This window comes from Cervus elaphus, chromosome 24, assembly GCF_910594005.1.
Source record: "Cervus elaphus chromosome 24, mCerEla1.1, whole genome shotgun sequence".
In the NCBI taxonomy this organism is placed as follows: Eukaryota; Metazoa; Chordata; class Mammalia; order Artiodactyla; family Cervidae; genus Cervus; species Cervus elaphus.
Window position 1 is genome coordinate 28,754,367 of NC_057838.1, and position 19,174 is coordinate 28,773,540.

At 40.9% G+C, this 19,174-nt stretch overlaps 2 protein-coding genes across 4 annotated transcripts in view; both read left to right on the forward strand.

Moving 5' to 3' along the window:
* Nucleotides 1–6,840: 6,840 nt before the first annotated feature.
* ZNF660 (zinc finger protein 660) lies at nt 6,841–17,348 on the forward strand. Its single transcript, XM_043885223.1, has 2 exons — nt 6,841–6,959; nt 13,540–17,348. The coding sequence occupies exon 2, from the start codon at nt 13,719–13,721 to the stop codon at nt 14,697–14,699; it is 981 nt and encodes a 326-aa protein (XP_043741158.1). The 5' UTR covers nt 6,841–6,959; nt 13,540–13,718; the 3' UTR covers nt 14,700–17,348.
* The window catches only part of LOC122682483 (zinc finger protein 197), a 38,460-nt gene continuing 26,153 nt past the window's right edge, over nt 6,868–19,174 (forward strand). For 2 of the 3 annotated variants that reach the window (XM_043885215.1, XM_043885214.1), the window contains exon 1: nt 6,868–6,959. The gene's annotated coding sequence lies outside the window, so the exon portion shown is untranslated. Of the gene's footprint in view, nt 6,960–13,925; nt 14,053–19,174 lie in introns of those variants that run through there. The other variant, XM_043885217.1, reaches the window with a different exon arrangement.

Genomic DNA, 19,174 nt, shown 5'->3' on the forward strand with positions numbered 1-19,174 from the left:
CCTGGGATAAAATCCATTTGTTCCTGATGATTTTTTCAAGTACAGAACTAAATTTAATTTACTATTAAGTTTTTGCCTGCTTTGCAAAATGTTTTTCTTTAATTACTCTGGAAGAATTTGAATAATATGGGAATGATTCTTTGAACAAAGAAAATAACTCTGCCCAATCTGTTTTGGGGGATGAGGGAATTGAGAGGGACAAAATTTTTTTGTCCCTCCCCACCCTGAGAGGCATAAATCTATAGAAGCATTTTAATTTTTTCTGTTGTTGCCCTCTATAAGTTTCTACTTCTGTGTAAATTTTGGTGATAACATATCTGGAAGTCATCTTTTTTACTGGACTGACAGTGGCATAAAGTTTCACTTCGTATTCTATAAAGTTCTTTTACTCTTTTGTATATGTAGTTAGAGCTCTGTTTCATCCATAATGTTTTACATTTTGGTTTCCTTTCAGTTTTTCTTTCGTGATTGCCATGTTTATTTTGTTTCTTTGGAACTCCACTTTTTCTTGAATATATATTTTCATATGTCCTTTCACTGCCTCAAGTTGCAGAGACTTTTCATTAGCCTCATTTCTCTTTCTTTTTTTAATTACTCAGTGATTTTGAGTCCTGATATTTGTCCCAAGATAGGGAAAGTGACTTTTCCTTGAATTGTTTTATAAGCTATTTGCATGCTATTAAATTATCTGTTTAGATCTGGAACTAGAAGATGAGTTCTGAATTTTCATTACTAGTATGCTATGCAGGAGTAAAGAAGTAAAGGAGCAGCTCAATGTTTTACTAATCTGGTTGAAAACTTTCCACCCAGAGCCCCCTTTTTTCTTTTTTGTTCGGCTTTTATATGAGTCCAGTGAAGGCTCTTGCCACATGCACTACCTATTGCAAATAGCTTTGTTGTAAAAGAACTGAGTACGGAAAACCCTTTAGTCCCTAAGACTTTATTTTACCTTGGCAACTCCAAATTGAGAAAAGAACGTATCCCGAGATGTTTGAGAAAACATTCAGTTGTATGAAACATCCACCAGAGACTTTATGCTTCCAAGAAACCTGCTTATCTGTGTGTGGGAAAACGTTGGCTATGGTTCTTGTTTGACATCACAAAGTCTACCTGTGTTGTATTTTAAAGGGCAAGAAACCATTCATCCAGAGCTTCTATTACTTGCTACACATTTTTGGAAGATAGTATTCCTGGAATAAGTGTTGAAAGCTTTTAGTTATTCCACATGGGCTCTGCTTCATTCATGAAGCAGGTAAAGAATAACAGCAGTGTGATAGAGCTTATAATTTATTTTTAAAAATCAGACAAAATTTATGCCCAGGAGATAGTTCAGATGATCAGATGTGGTGGTGAACATACTAGGAGCTGGACATTTACCCTCTTATCTCTTACACAAAAATTATTCTACAGGTATATTCTGCATCTCAAACCCTGGTAATTTTGCTTCTAAGACAAGTAGGAAAGGTCAAGAGATGTTGGGTGCTGACAAGTTGTTGAGTATTGTCCCATGTTGGAAGACATTTCTCTTAAGTCGACCTCTTGGAATGCTACAAAGGATACTCTAGGTGTTTAAGGACAAGTTGTGAACACCCGCAGGGCAGCTCTTTCTGTGTAGAAAATTAAAAACAACCCCCCACCCCTAACATTAGGATGTGTTCTAGCCTGATGTGGCTTTATATAACACTTGTCCAAAGGGGATAATGGGAAGGTGTTACGACATCAGCTTTTTCCAAGTACCTGATGGTACAAGTATCTGACCCAGATAGTGTAGACTGATTTACTCTTTGCTGCACCAGAACAGTCTTCCCACTAATATATGCATAAGGCCAATGGGTTGTACTTTGCCCAGTTGGATGCCCTGTAAGATGGGCTCACTTTCCCTTTTAAGACACAGGAACACCTTACATGAAAACGGTAAGAAATATTTGGCGTCCCTAATGCTTTTCAGATCAGTGACTCTTGGTTAGGAATTTCTAGCTGACTGAAAATGTAATGTTTTTCAGGTCACTGAATTCAGTGACTTAAATATTTCTCAAGATGTACATACAGTTGGCATTTTATGATATCAGGCTTCTCCCCCAAGTCCCAGTTGCATTGTCTTGTAAATAGATGATGTATGTACAAGATATTCAGTTTTCCAACTTTGTGCCATATAGATTGTGGATGGAGAGGCACAGAGCCAACAGTCGCACAAGTTTCAATACAATGAGATGAATGGATAGACTAACCACAGAACAACATGCATTCTCCTAAGACTAAATAAGGAGTGGCTGCATGTTCAGGGCTGCAGGGTGCATAGGTAAATACTCATCCACTAGGATGTGTGCATTATACTTTGATTCCCAGTTGGGTAAGATTGAAAAATGCTATATCCCATCTTTGAGACTGTGTGGCTGCCCACGGAAGGAGGAGACAGAACAATGCAATTACACTATACCTGTAGTGACCCTGGCAAGTCAGTATGATTTCACAAAAAGGATATTACTGAAACCTCTAGTTATTCAGGCTGTGTTCGCGATGAGCAAAAATTGATGACACCAAAGCTGTCAATGGGGAACCACATTGCTGGTGCCCCTAGGATTCAAGGGATGTGCACCCTAGTACAGGGGCCATTTATAAAGAAGATGACCGTGGCAGCTGCTGTAGTGCTAAAATTAAAGCCACTGACGTGTATTCTCTAAGCTGTGCATGCTATCCATTGTCAACATTTGTCCTAGCAAGGAGCACTGAAATAATGAGATAGAAGGAGTAATTTAAAAGACTTTCAAAAGAGAACCATTAGAGGAACTCTAAATTGACCTCTTCTTGGGGTTCCCTGAGGTTTCCATTGAAAGTGTATATATGGGATATTTGAACTGTAGAATCAGCAACAGCTGGATAATTTCCCCAAAATCTACACGAATTAAGAGAAGTTGCACATCTTGTTGGGGGCCTCCGAGCAATACTCTGTATAAAGTAAGAGTTAGAAGTATCTTATATTGGGGCAGAGCTAAAGATATGCTCCACCTCCCTACTCCATACAAGAAGTTATCATGTCCTGGCCCATAATTAATACCAAGGGCAAAGCAGTCTTCGACAAGCCACCTGGTCTGAATCTCCAGATTCTGGAACACCCTTTTCTCTCTTGAGTCATGAGTGGGTCATCACTAAGTATGTTGCTTCTGAAGGAAGTCAGGTGTATTTGTCTGCTTGGACTGCCATAGCGAAGTACCACAGACTGGGTAGCTTAATCAACATAAATGTGATTTTTCAGTTAAGGAGTAGAAAGTTTGAGATCAAGGTGTCAGCAGAGTTGATTTCTTCTCAAGCCTCTCTCCTGGCCTTAGAGATGGGCATCTCCTATCTTTACATTTAGTTCATGTCCTAATTTCCTCCTCTTACACAGTGGCATTGAAGTAGGATGTGCCCCCAATGCCCTCTTTTATCCTTTATTATCAGTTTAAAGGCTCTGTCTCTAAATAAAATCTCATTGTGAAGTCCTGGGATTTAGAAGGACTTCAACACACAGATTTGCAGGGAACACAATTTAGGCCATACTATAATTTTATCCCTCTCCCTAAACCTGTTCCTCTTACAGTCTATTTCTAGAAGACAATCTTATTTTAGTTGCTCAGATCAATAACCATGGAGTCATCCTTAACCAACATCCAGTTCATTAGCAAACATGTTGGACATGTCTTCAAAATACGTGTATCTTCTCATCACCTCCATCCACCATCATTTCTTATCTGGAATACTTCAGTAGCTTCTTCAGCTCTCTACTTCTACTCTTGTCCACCCTTAGACTGTTCTCAACAGAGCAGCCAGAGCAAACTTTTAAAGTATTATGTTATGGAGTGAAACATAGACCATACAGAAACAGGTTTCTTGGTTGCTTTCATGGCTAATAGCTAATAAACCTTTGAACATATGGCAAGAGGGAAGAAAAGGTAAGATTGTGTCACTTTTCAGTCCCCATACCCTCCTGTGTTATTTGTGATATCCAAAGCCCTTATGGCCCAAAGTGTGCACCCCCTCCTTTTTTAAGGCCTTTGATTCCTGATGTTTCATCTATCAGGGTAGCCACTGCCTTAACTGATCACTTCCTGTCTCTGCCTTCCCTTTCATAGTCCCACTGCCACCTATCCCCTTCTCTCGCTCTCCTTTTCTTTCTCCTGACTCACTACTATGTTCTATGTATTGTCTCCTCTGACTTGAAGTCAAGCTTCATGGGGCAGCTTTATTTTCTTCACTACAGTATCTGCGAGACTAGAACAATGACATAATAGGCACTCAACACTTACATGCTGCGGGTACGCGGTAGCTTTGAGGCTGAAAAGAGAGGAATGTGTGGAAAAGATGACTTTTCTGCTCAGCAGCCAGAGCTCGGGCTGTGACTTCAAGGAGACTCACTTCAAGAAAGGCAGCCTGACAGCCCAGTTGATTGGTCCCTCTTCCCGCCCTAACCAAGCCCCTTTCTCAGGCCCCATCTCTTCTAGGGCTCTCTGCATATTGGCGGATCTCTGCGCCCTTTCGCCCTGCCAACCAACGATAGGACAAAACTGGGCGAGAGGCGGGGCCAGAGCTCTCACAGATCAGTGGGCTGGGGAGGGGTCTGGAGGACTCCAGCCTCTCGGGCACAGAGGTGCAGAAACCTCCCGATGCCTAGAAAGACCGGAGGTTTAGGGTGGGAGTTAATGGGGCGTCAGTGACGTAGTTCCTTCTCCGCTTTGTTCCAAGACGCGGGTCGGGAGCTTTTGGTGAAGGGTATGTGGCAGACGGTGTGGGGTTTGGGCCGGTTCTGGGAGCGGGAGGGGCACACAGGCCCGGGGCCAGGCCTCCTTCACCGCTGCCAGCTGCGGAGACGGAGGCGCGGCAGTTCAAGGGGTCGTTGTGGGGCCCCGCTCCCCTCGTTCGGCGCTGGCCCTTTGTCTTGAGTCTTCTCCCACGCTGCTCACTTTGGACTGGGCTGACAGTAGAGACTAAACTGTATCATCCCCGCTGCTAGCCATGGGACCAACCTGGTAATAGCGGTCCGAGTCCCGCCCAGGCTCCAAAGGCCTCCCCAACACTACGTATTTGATTCAGATCACCAGTATAATCTCTGATGTGTTCCTTGGGAGAAAACGGACCCAGAGAGGAGGGCACAGTCTTGCCCAAGGTTACTTATTCATTCATTCATTCATTCAACAAATACTTAGCACCAACTAGTAGTGTATTAGATCCGGGGATTACAGTTGTGTACAAGGCAGAACTATATTCTGGTATGGAAGAAATGGAACAAGCTTTAAGGGTTAGATGCACGGTCTGGAAATCTGAAGGGGGAAAGACAAAACCATTTTTGAGTCCTATCTATCCTGAGAGATAGGTAATCATACGAAATTCTCCTTCTAGCATTCCTTCTAGCTTTAGCCTTATTTCTTCCTGTCTTTAAAGACACTTGACTGAGCAAAGTTTCCCTCATCTCTTTTTTGCAAACTTTTGTTGGAAAGTTGGATTTCAGAGAATTTCTCAGTTCGAGTTTATTTTTCATTAGAGAAGAATATGGAGACTTAGGATATCAACAGAACAGTTGAAAAGGAGCGACTGTGGTATGATGAAATGAGGATTTCTTTCGGACACAGAAAACATCTCTTACTATACATACAACCTCCAGAAAGTCATTCAATCCCTGGGAACTTCATTTCCTCATCTTTAAAATGGGAATGATCATCCTTACTGCTCGCAGTTCAGTAGAAAGGGAAGTGACCCAGGGATGGGACATTGCCCTGAGTGTCTGCTTGCAATTGAGGTCTTAGAATACTCAGTCATTTCTATGTGTTTACAGTGATCCAAGACCCTACTAGGAACTTTTTCACCAAACCCAAAGAAGAGATGAGGCAAGATCTGTGCTGGGCAGAGATCCTTTGGAGTGAGGCTACTGTACACAGGCGTGAAAGTGAGCCATTTTCTTTTCTTCGGCAGGTGAGATCTTTATTGTGGTATTAATTAGTTTGGGGAATGGGAATCCTACCTGCCAGAGAACGTGGGGACCAGGGCTGAAAGGGAGCGTTTCTGAAGAAAAACAGAAGTGAGAGGAGGCCGTCTAGATCCTGAGTAGTAGAATTTTGGGATGGAGGAATGGTGATGTAGTGGAACTCCAATTTGGGTGTCAGGAGACTTTAACTTGAGTCTTAGCTCTCCTCTAAGTTCCAGTTGCCCCGTCCCAAAATTTTTATGAGACTAGGTGGTCGGCAAGTTTCCTCCCAAATCTGACATTCTGAGAATCTCTGAACAGTCAGACTAAGTCAGTCTCAGGAAATTTAAGCCCTTGAATGGCTCTGTTGAGACAGAGCTGCCAAGAATGTCAATATTGTCAAGGTATTTAGAGAATATGAAGTACCAAAGGGATGAACTGGTGGAGGAGGGATGGAGGTGGTCATGTGTAGGGGGTGCACTTCTCACCATCGTACACCCAGATAAAATTGGCTAGCATCCTGAACTTATTGAGTATTTTGAATTAAACATTTATTGAGCCCTCTGTGCCAGGCACTATGTGTGATACACATATGAATATCATGGGCCCTTTTCTTTGTAGGCTTAGAGCTTAAAGTGTACATGTGAAGAGGAGGGATGCAGACATACCTACAAGGAATTACAGTATAAGGCAACTCGATATTACAGATTTATTATGGCATTTTTTTAAGTGCAGAAATTTTTATATGGTCAAATCTATTAGCTTTTTTTCAGCCTTTGTTTTATGTGTAAGGCCTAGGCCTTTCTCTCTCTGAGATCAAGGTACTTCCTTCTAGTTCTTTTTTTTTTTTTTTCCTTAAAATTTTTACATTTCACTCATCTGTTTCTCTTGAATTTATTTATTTTCAGGTATTGCCTCTTATTCATCACTCCACTGCAGCTAATCAGTAACCAAAGACCATGTGACTCAAAAGGACCTGAAAGGCTGATGATCCTGGTGAATTAGAGGAATGCAGTCTCACTAGGTAAAATCTCTGTCTCTCTTGGAATAGAACTTGCTCTTTGTGAATTCCTCACAGCCTAAAATGAATGGTACTCCTGAGATTAAGACCCTCACCTGTCAGACTCAGGCATTGTGGGTCAAAGACCTGTGGGGCCTCTTTGGTCCTATTCCACTTGCTGGTTGCCTAAGGTTGTAGTTTTGTGCCCAGTTGCCTGGATACCCCTAGTGATGTGCTGTCCTTATTGTCTTATCTGTCCCTTGTTCTCCTTTAGCCAACACCCCATCTCCATACTGTCACGGAATTCTTCCAGAATTTCTGAGCAAATTTCCCATCTATTTGGGCAGAGGAAAACTAGTTAGGTTTTCTTTTGATCAAACTCACCTTGAACTAGTGCTCCCTGCTCTAGTGATAAGTCTTGCCTTTTCCTCAGGTCCTCCAGAACCACCCTGAGCTTCCTTACTGCACGACCTTGTACATTCTCTTTCTCCCTTCCTGCCCTTTAACCAGAACCTCTGTTTTAGCAAGCTGATATATTCTCATTACTTCCTCTGTCCTCTGTATCTTATTCTCAAGTTTGTATTCCTGACATACTCTTTTCTTCCTCTTGTCTAAAGTGTTTCCCCACATTCTCATCTTTTTTTTTTTCTTTTTTTGACTTGGACCATTTTTAAAGCCTTTATTGAATTTGTTACAATATTGTTTCTGTTTATGTTCTGATTTTTAGCCCCAAAGCATTTGGGACCTTAGCTCCCCAACCAGAGTTAGAATCTGCACCCCCTACATTGAAAGGCGAAATCTTCACTACTGGACTTCCAGGAAAGTCCTTCCCATCTTTCTTAGTGATACTGTAATTCTCAATATTCAGATCTGGATCTGATGATCTAGAGTTCTTTCCTTTAGTCATCCTCTGTATCCAGTCTGATAAATGTATATGGTTTCCTGGAAATAGCTGGACTTATTTTCTCTCCTGTCATTATTCTGGACCAGAGTCTTGCTATCTTAGACATCTGTGTATTCATTTAGCAAACATTCATTCAGCACCGAAAAAGTGGCAGGCCCTCTCATGGTCACCCATACTGCATCCCTAAATTCCCAACTCATTTTCCTTCCTCCATTATTTGTTTCTACTCTAATCCATCTGGGCTAATCTTCCTAAAGCATTTCTTTACTAATTTCACTTTGATTAGGGTGATATAAAATTTATTGTCTAAATTGGGATACTTTTGTAAATGAATGGTGGTGTTGGTGGTTTAGTCGCTAAGTCGTGTCCGACTCTTGTGACGCCATGGACTGTAGCCCGCCAGGCTCCTCTGTCTATGGGATTTTCCCATGGACAGGAATACTGGAGTGGATTGCCATTTCCTTCTCCAGGAGATCCTCCCGACCCAGGAATTGAACCCAGGTCTCCTGCATTGCAGGCAGATTCTTTACCGACTGAGCTATGAGGGAAGCCCAAATAAATGGAGGCACTATTAATAATGATGCTGTTAAAAAAAAAGTAAAGAATAATGATGCTGGAATACCAGGTATAAACCAGGACTGTTCTGGGAAAACCAGGGTGTATGATTACCCTACTTCTAGGTGGCAAGTTTTAGAGACTTTCTTTTTAATTTCCTCAATTTACTTCTCATGGGATACCCCACTGCCTCTTTCTTATGTTTTCCACTTCATGAAACAGAGAAACATGAATGTGCTGGGGTGGAGGGAGGTTTGGGACTAGGGGGAATGAATGGCATTGCTTGAAAAGCTATATTCTTGATAAGTGAGAATAAGAAGGAAAGTAACAAGAGAGGAGAACAGCAAGGTAGAAAAACGAACGTAGGAAATAGAAAGGGAGCTAAGGGTAGATTTCACTCTTCTGTTTAGAACTTTTTTCCCATTGATTGTCAGATTGTAACCATGTATTTTGCCCTGTAATTTCAATGTTCTGGCTGGTATCACTTCAGGCAACTTGATTGTTTCATTCCTTCATTTGTTCATTCAAGAACAACAGAAATTTCAAGTGCTTGGTGTGTTCCTGGGACTGTGCTAGGAATACAATAATGAACAAAATGTATAAAAATCCCTGCCTTCATGAAGTTATGGGATAGTGTAACTATCCAATTATTTTCAGTACATCAACCCTGTGCCAGATTCCTTTTGAGAAAACAGTTCTTGCTTATCCTCAGGTTCAGCCAAAGTTCTGCCTTTCTTTTTAAACTTTATTTTTATTTATTTATTTGTTTATTTATTTTGGCTGTGCTGTGTGGCATGTGGGATCTTAGTTCCCTGACCAGGGATCAAACCTATACCCTCTGCAATGGAAGTGCAGATTCTTAATCACTGGACCACCAGGGACATCCCATTTCTGCCTTTTTAAAGCACCCTTCCCCAAGCATCGCAAGCCCCAGTATTCACTCCATCTTCTAGCCCCCTTCATCTCCTGATTGGGTGCACTGTAAATTTGTGATTGGTTCTAATAGTATATTACCATTATGCCATTGTAAGTTCCTTAAATGTAGGTATGATATTGCATGCTTATATTAGTCTTTTTGGGCAGCCATAACAAAATTCCACAGACTGGGTGGCTTAAGCAATAGACATTTATCTTCTCACAGTTCTGGAGGATAGAAGTCCAAGATCAAGGGGACTGACTATTTTTGGTTTCTGGTGAGGACTCTTTTCCTGGCTTGTAGATGGCTACCTTCATGCTGTGTGCTCACATGGCTTCCCTCGGTTTGTACATGTGGTAGGGAGGGGCCAGGAGTGCAAGTGCAAGTGGTAGGTCTTCTTGTATGGACACATTAATCCTGTTGGATCAGGGCCCCACCCTGATAGTGGGGTAGTCTTAATTACCCCCTTAGAAATCACATCTCCAAATATAGACACATTGGGGGCTTGGGATTATACATATGAATTTTGGGGGGATAAAGTCAGTGTGTAACAGTCTTTTTTTTTTTGCATTCAATATGGAGTTGTGTAAATACCTGGCTACTAATGTTTTTCCTGAGCACACCTTTCTGGAAGGCTGCAAGATATATTTCCATAAGAGCCTTTAAGGATGAAATAGATACTGCACTAGCTAACTTGGAAATATTGGATCAGCCATGCCTAGAAGTGGGGTGCCCAGGGGCTGGCTTCAAAGCACTGTCTTATTCTGAATTTCTAAATTACTTTATTCTAGTAATTACGAAAATCTGTTCCTCTAAGTGAAAGTTGCTTAGTCGTGTCCAACTCTTTGTGACCCCGTGTACTATTCAGTCCATGGAATTATCCAGGCCAGAATACTGGAGTGGGTAGCCTTTTCCTTCTCCAGGGCATCTTCACAACCCAGGGATTGAACCCAGGTCTCCTGCATTGCAGGTGGGTTCTTTACCAACTGAGCCACAAGAGAAGCCCAAGAATAGTGGAGTGGGTAGCCTATCCCTTCTCCAGTGGATCTTCTTGACCCAGGAATTGAACCAGGATCTCTTGCATTATAGGCACGTTCTTTACCAACTGAGCTATCAGGGAAGCCCCATTCCTCTAAAGTCACTTTCTTACTTTTCATAAATAATATTGTAGAAAGGAAAATAATTAAACAGTAGTACAGTTTAGCAGAGGACAATTTGCCAGCAAAATGGGAGGCCTTCATAACAGCAAATAGATAAACTTATCCACCTAGTCATCCATCCATTCATTCATACAAAGTTTCACTTTTCTGCAACAGTGATTTTTAAAAAGCTCTGTGTGAGATCCAGAACAGAGATATGTACATGGTAGAGTGTTCAATAATTACTAGTTTAAGAAATGTATGAAGAAAAGAGAAAGTTTCAGAGAAGATTAAAAATGGAAAAGAAGCTGAGAAAAACCATCAACTTTCTCAGAACTCTGGACGTAGCTTCACTAGCTGTCCTGTTCTGCTTTGCAGTCCCCTGACTACTTCTCACTGGCTTCCTCCACCTGCTGACTCCTGTTTGATTAGGAGGGTGTAAGCAGCTGGATGTGAGTGTGCTCAGGCTCCTGCCAAGTATCCTTGTCTCCTACCATTTTCTGTGCCTGCCCTTCTTGTCTTGTGCACAAGTCTGTGTACATGTGCCTGTGTATCGTATCAGTGGCCCCAATACAATTCTGAGATGTGAACTCCAGCCTTCACAGTTCTTTTCTTGCTGGCCTTGAGCACTCACGACTGGATATGTCCCTTCAGCAGAGAGCCTGACTCTGTTTATCACAAAGCTATGAGATAATGAAAATTAGTCAAACTTTTAAGTCTTTATTGAATTTGTTACAATATTGCTTCTGTTTTATGTTTTGGTTTTTTGTCTGCAAGGCATGTGGGATCTTAACTCCCTGACAAAGGATTGAACCTGCACCCCCTTCAATGGAAGGCAGAGTTTTAAGCACTGAACTGGCAGGGAAGCCCCCGGTCAAATTTTTTGAAAATCAATAGGCAGTACTGCAAAACAGTGTCATTCCTTCCGACCCAGTAGCTCACTTATGAAACTTTTATCCTAGGAATATATTTCAGTAAGAAGAAAACTTTGTGTGTCTAGAGTGATCATGATAGCGTTATTGATAGTAGTTAAACCTCGGGGAACAACAGAAACGTCTGACACTAGCAAAATTATGGGTAAATTGTAATGAGTTTAATTGGTGGTGCATTATGTAGTCAAAAAATTATAATGACGTGGAAGTGAAAGTGTTAGTCACTCAGTCATGTCCAATTCTTTGTGACCCCATGGATTGTAGCCTGCTAGACTCCTCTGTCCATGGAATTCTCCAAACAAGAATGCTGAAGTGGGTAGCCATTCCCTTCTCCAGGGGATCTTCCTGACCCAGGGATCAAACTTGGGTCCTGTATTGCAGGCAGATTCTTTACCATCTGAGCCACCAGGGAGCTAATAGCAATATGAAAAATACTTATAAAAAACTAAGTAGAAGAAGTAGAATGCAAAATTGTATATATTGTATATTTACAACTATCATTATGAGTATGGACAAGTCTGAGAAGGAATATAGTAAAAGGAGAATTACTGATGTGTTAGTATCATGGAGTCATCTTTCAGTTTTCTCTTATGACTCAACCTTCTCTAGATTTGAGGCTTCCCTGGTTGCTCAGAGGTTAAAGTCTCTGCCTCCAGTGCGGGAGACCCAGGTTCGATCCCTAGGTTGGGAAGATCCCCTGGAGAAGGAAATGGTAACCCACTCCAGTATTCTTGCCTGGAGAATCCCATGGATGGAGGAGCCTGGTAGGCTACAGTCTACGGGGTCGCAAAGAGTTAACATGACTGAGCGACTTCACTTTCACTTTCAGAGCTATCTATATATTGATTCCTCTAGCAACTCAGATGGTAAAGCATCTGCCTGCAATGCCAGAGACCTGGGTTCAATCCCTGGTCTGGGAAGATCCTGATTGGGAAGATCCCCTGAAGAAGGAAATGGCAACCCACTCCAGTATTCTTGCTGGGAGAATTCTATGGACAGAGGAGCCTGACAGGTTACAGTCCATGGGGTTGCAAAGAGTCGGACACGACTGAGCGACTAACACACACACACACACAGAGTTACCTATATGTTCAGAATTTGACGTTAAACCTCCTGCTCCTCCTGACATTGGTTTCATGATATAAGCCCCTTTCAGTTGTGCTGCTCTCTGCTCTCACCCGCTTGCTATTTTTTTTTTTTTTTTCTGGTTGGGGAGGGAGGCTTGTGGCATGTGGAATCTTAGTTCCCTGACCAGGGATCAAACCCGTGCCCCTGTGTTGGAATTGTGGAGTCTTAACCACTGGACTGCCAGAAAAGTCCCTCTCTTGCCATCTTTAGATAGCTTACCATTGTGCCATGCAAGATCCTATCAGAAGTTTTCCCCACTATGCTTTTATTAACCCTGTTCCCCAGTTCAGCCTCTCAGGTTCACCCCATAGACTGATTGGTAAAAAGCAGACAGACTGAACTTGCACAATTTACCTGGATCCAGTTATAGACCAGCCCCTGCACAGTAGGCTATGATGTGACTAGACTTCAATGTTGGAAGAAAAGTGTTACGCTGTCACAGCAGAGCTTAAGAAGAGGGTTGTAGACAGGGACCTAGTACCTATACTAGAGCAAAAAATCTTAGTCACACTCTAAGATGGAATCCTCGTTACTATTTTATAAAACAATTTTTGAGCACCTATTTTGTTCTAGCCAATATACCACTGGTGCTAGGGGAATAGGTCAGCATGAACTAAATGCCAAACTGATCTAAAGATTAGACATTTGAGCTACTGAACTAAAGATATTTCAGTGCATTTTTTTCTAGGGACCATATTATGAGTTAGATGGCTCCAATTCTGGGGGCAGAGCACAAGATAGGAAGAAACCAGGGTGGCTTTTATACTACTCATTATTCATTCTGATACTGCACCTGTCGGGCTCCTGTCAGTTCCTCGCTTTGCATAAGCTTCCTCTTTCCATAAGTTTCCTTATCTTTACCTTAGCTTGTATGTCCAACCTCATTTTTCTCATCTTTTTGATCAGTCCTCCCTGCCTTACTTTTCCATGTGAGATCCTGTGGCCCATCACATCTTGTTATCCTTGGATAATTCTCCTTCTTTGAGTATAGAGAGCAGGTGACATGTACAACTTCTGTTTCTTCTGTCAGATGGTGAAACGAGGACTGAGGAAGTATTGATTCCAAAATATCATTCCTGAAAAATCAAAGTCTCAACTTTCAAGAGAGCACCACAGAGAAGTATTACCAAGGAAGTCAAATTTTTGAAAGCACCTTTGAAGGGAAAGAAGAGATTCGAGGGGCCACTGGGATGCTCCAAGCAAGAGAAAATGAGGAGAAAGACAAGAAACTTCAAAGAGAAGACAGTTCAAGACAATAAAACACTCACAGAAGTGAGTGACCAAGAATCTGAAAAAGATGGCCCTACAATAAATGAGAGAATTCAGGCTGTAAAGAGACAGTATGTATGTACTGAGTGTGGGAAAGCCTTTAGTCAGAGTGCAAACCTCACCGTACATGAACGAATCCACACAGGAGAGAAACCCTATAAGTGTAAGGAGTGTGGAAAAGCCTTCAGTCATAGTTCCAACCTGGTTGTTCATCGGAGAATCCACACAGGATTGAAGCCTTACACATGCAGCGAATGTGGGAAATCTTTCAGTGGTAAGTCCCACCTTATTCGGCACCAGGGAATCCACAGTGGGGAGAAAACCTATGAATGTAAGGAGTGTGGGAAAGCCTTTAGTCGGAGTTCTGGCCTGATTTCACATCACAGGGTTCACACTGGTGAGAAGCCCTACACATGTATTGAATGTGGGAAAGCCTTTAGCCGTAGTTCAAACCTTACTCAACATCAGAGAATGCACAAAGGAAAAAAAGTTTACAAGTGTAAGGAGTGTGGGAAAACATGTGTTTCTAATACAAAGATTATGGATCATCAGAGAATTCACACTGGGGAGAAACCTTATGAATGTGATGAATGTGGGAAAGCTTTCATCTTAAAGAAGACCCTTAATGAACACCAACGACTTCATCGTAGAGAGAAACCTTACAAATGTAATGAGTGTGGGAAAGCTTTTACTTCTAATCGAAATCTTATTGATCATCAGAGAGTTCACACTGGAGAGAAACCCTATAAATGTAATGAATGTGGAAAAACCTTCAGGCAGACTTCTCAAGTGATTCTACATTTGAGAACCCACACGAAGGAGAAACCCTATAAGTGCAGTGAGTGTGGGAAGGCCTATCGTTACAGCTCACAGCTTATTCAACATCAGAGAAAGCATAATGAGGAGAAAGAAATGTCATAAATAACATTGTTACAAAGTGGAGCGAATTGCTGCTTTTAGGAAAAGCAGGTTTCAGTATCATCAACCTTAATTCTTTAAGTATCCACACAGGGAAAGTAATCAGAAGTAGACAAAGATTAACAGAAGCGGGTATTCATGCCAGCATCATGTATAACTGGAGGAAGAAAACTAGAGTTTCGACAGAATTGGGTTTAAGTGAATGATGGTCTATCCATATGATGGCTTTGCATCCATTGTAAACATTTTAAAAAAATATTTAGTGCCATGGAAGAAATGATTTGAATAAAGTGGAAGATAAATGAAAGAGAAAAACAATGAAATATCCAAATTAAAAAAAAATATTTATGCAAAGGAAAAAATGGAAATGAAATAATACCAAACCAAAATATTAACAGTGATTATCTCTGGGTAATAGGATTATAGGTAATTTCTATTTTCTTCTTTATACTTTTCTATGCTTTTTAGATTTTCTACAATGAGAATGTACCACTTTTATAGTCAGGAAAAAAGTAGAGTATTTTTTAAATGCAGTGAGCACATATTCATTTTCATTCAACAGTGTTATGAAAGTTACAGACTCTAAAGTCCTAGGATTGCACCCCATTACTGACCTTAGTTCCGATACTAATACTGATCTGAGTTCAAATTCTGGCTTAAACCACTTATTACCCAGTCACCTAACCCTCAGCAGGGGAACCCTCAGCAGGTCACTTCCTTTTAGAGCCTGTTTCCTGCATATTACATCATAAATACCAGTTGTTGACTTCTGCAGTTTTAAGATAAACTGACTTTATAGTCATCAACAAAATATCTAATCCACTTTCTTAATCACTTTTAGGTTAAAAGAAAACAGTAAAAATTTACTATATTCTCTCCCACTGCTGTAGAAGGATCCAGAGAGAATAAAGAACCACCTAGGCTCCATCTTTTCAATATATGTCTGCAGAACCAGAAAAAAATACCCCCGTATGAAATTGGAACAATTGCAGTTTCATAACCTTTAAAGAGAGTCAGCATAATCTAAAACAAGGGGAAGACTACCGTCACATGTTTTATAGACTTTAGTAGCTAAAATAGCAGACTTTTGGGTCAGATATATATATGTTCTGATTCCAGATCTGCTATGCACTAGCTTGCCAGTTTTGGACAGGTCTCTTAACTGCCCTGAGCTGTAAGTTTATCTGTAAAATGGGAGTGACTACCTACTTCACCAGATTGTTGTGAGGATTAAGTGAGATAATGCCCATAAATGTGTGACCAGCCTTTATGTCCAGCTCTCTGAGAAGGCCTTAATCTGTTTTCAATAAGTATTTTAAACTTTTAAGGCAGCTCAGAATCTGGGAACCCTTAGAACTGCCCCATTCTTAACTCAGTCATTCCTCCTTCTTTGTATACAATGAATGCATAAGCCTGACATCATTTGTCTTCTGCCTGTGTAGTGATACATCATTTTAGGAACTACTGAGGATTTGATATCCCATTTGTACAAGAAAATGGAGTCTCAAGTGAGGTTAGGTGACTGGCTAATAAGTGGTTTAAGCTAGAATTTGAACTCAGATCAGATTTTCAAGTCCATGCTTTCTGTGTTTTACCAAAGTGCCTCTGCCCATCATGATGATTCTGTGAGTGGGAGACCAAGTAACCACTTCTGTGAAAGGTGGTTGATGATATGTGGACAATTATAGGTTGATCATGGTTTCATAAGGAAGATGCTGAAAAGAAGGGGATGGTATGAAGTGTATATTTGGGTGGAAAGAGATTGTTTAGTTTTTGTCCTATTTTGTGTGATAGGATAATGGCTTATATATAATTTTGTGGTATAATAGTCCCTCTTTGCATAGTTATTCAAAGCACGGTTTCTAGGCTCTGTTGCTGTGTTCAGAGGGTAGCACTGTTGTATCGTTGGTCACCCTTGGGCAGGCACTTCCCCAAGAGTCTGGGTGGACACAAGGGAGGGTCACCCACCTGTGACTGTCGCTAGACAGAATTGCAGCAGGAAGGGACTTGTATCATTTCCCTGGTCATGTGTCCTTTTCAAAATTCCACAGGAAGGTTGTAATTAATATTTCATGCCTTTTGTCATGCCAGCCATTCTCAGCTGCTGATTACTTATATGGAAACTCCCATGACTAATGTCTCCTGGCTCTCCTAAAACTGCTTTATAAGAAAACAGGCAACTAACTTCCTGTGTGCCTGTTGGGGGTATTTTTTAAGCATTTATTATTGCTGAGCAGAGTTTTTGGTGCTTCTGATACTGCTGAGCAAAACATTTTTCCACCACTGTGACACAGTGTCTGAAATTCTTTCTTCAGCTAGCCTTTCTTTTTCATATTAGAGGACTCTGTTGTCTCCAAGAGCAAGTATCTTCTAGGAAGGAAGCCAGAGATCTGAATAAATTGACATTTTTTACCCAGGCAAGCCAAGATAGTGGACCCTGGAGAAAGCCCTCAGTAGCTTCTAATCTTCTAGGCTGATATCTGTCTTAGACTGCAAGAGTAAATGTTAATAAGTGCACTCTATACCCTTTCATTGGAGAAGGCAATGGCAACCCACTCCAGTACTCTCGCCTGGAAAATCCCACGGACAGAGGAGCCTGGTAGGCTGCAGTCCACGGGGTCTCTGAGAGTCAGACATGGCTGAGCGACTTCACTTTCACTTTCCCTTTCATGCATTGGAGAAGGAAATGGCACCCCACTCCAGTGTTCTTGCCTGGAGAATCCCAGGGACGAGGGAGCCTGGTGGGCTGCTGTCTACGGGGTCGCACAGAGTCGGACACGACTGAAGTAACTTAGCAGCAGCATACCCTTTCATGTACCCATTCTGCAATGAAATTTGAACTGACCACTCACCTTCCTGCAGAAGTTTTTTAAGACTACCAGCTACCTGTTTCAGTCAGCATTTAATTTTGCAGTTCTTACCATTCTTTCAAGCCCTTTCATGATACACTCTGAAATTCAGGGTCTATTTGAATGTGTTTTTTTTTCCCAACTTCCTGTTCTAATGGAAGCCTGGTTGTTTCCTAACAGCAGTGCTTCCTCTGCAGTCCCTCTGCTAGTTTTTGTCTACCCCAACCCATTTACCTCTCTGTACGCAATTTCTTCTCTATTCTGTCAAAACCCCAGCTCTCTTGAAATGTGCATCACTAAACTACTGTGTATTGTCCATTCCTGTTTCTGTCATCTGCTGGTTTCCTGTGCACCCACATTTATTCACTTGTTTTTAGTACCATGAATATTCCCAAGGAATATGAAAAGTCAGTATTTTTTGACCACAGATACCCTATATGTAGAATTGCTTTGGTGTGGACTAGAAATATATACATCTCTTTTAAGTTGTGAGAAAAAGTGTGAAATTAAAATGTTATGTAGCCTTGATTAAAGGGAAATCTGAAAGATAAAGAATATTGCATAGAGAGGTGAATGTCTCCCTAGACTTGGAGATATTTTTCATTGATGGTGTGTACTATATTAGATCTTATCAGGAACTCAGAAGAAAATTTAAACCAAAAAGAGCTTTAAATAGTAACTGAGCATTTTCATTGACCATGAATCCCATAAGACTATATTTCATTTCCAGCTCTGTATCCTAAGTGACAGAATTGCTTTCTAAATTTTTTTCCATTCAATATAAATAAAATAGTATGTTCATATTGTTAGGTTGTTTTTAGAAACTAGACTGTCTGACTTCACCTCTGATGTTATAAAACTGGAGTCATAAAACTTTTGCCAAAAATGGTTATAATTCCTCCAATAAATATCTGTTGTTATTTCCTTGTTATAAATATCACTAAAAAAAATTTTTTTCTTTTGCTTCCTTCCTTTATTCAGATTGGGAAGAAAACAGTTCAATTTGCTTTTCTTTAAGCAGATGCTTTTGGAATGAAAATGTGATTCTGGCTTGTTTCATATTCAAACACAAGATGAAGCTTGTTATTTTCATACTCTCAATAGAGTTGTTCCTCAGTAACTGCGGGGGATTGGGTCCAGGACCCCCACCACCATACCAAAGTCAAAGGATGCTCAAGTCCCTTATATAAAATGGCAAACTATTACATATAACCTATGCACATCCTCCAGTATACTTTAAATCATCTTTAGGGTACTTATAAAACCTAATACAATGTAAATGCTTTGTATATAGTTGTAAATGCAATGAAAATAATACATATAAATAGTTGCCAGTATGACAAATTCAGGATTTGCTTTTTGGAACTTTTTGAAGTTTTTTCATTTTTAATATTTTTTATCTGTATTGGGTTAAATACATGATGCAGAACCCACAGATATGGAGGGCCAACTCTACAAAAAGTAGTGCTCTAGCCATTAGAAATTGTCCTTCTGGGATTTCCCTGGCAGTCCAATGGTTAAGACTCCACACTTCCAATGCAAGAGATGCAGGTTCAAACGCTGGTGGGGGAACTAAAATTCCACATGCTGTGTGGCCAAAAAAAAAAAATGTTCTCTTCTGTTATTTTG

Bases quoted from the DNA above. Each gene is read 5' to 3' on its own strand.
- ZNF660 (XM_043885223.1), top strand. From the start codon at position 13,719: ATGAGGAGAAAGACAAGAAACTTCAAAGAGAAGACAGTTCAAGACAAT.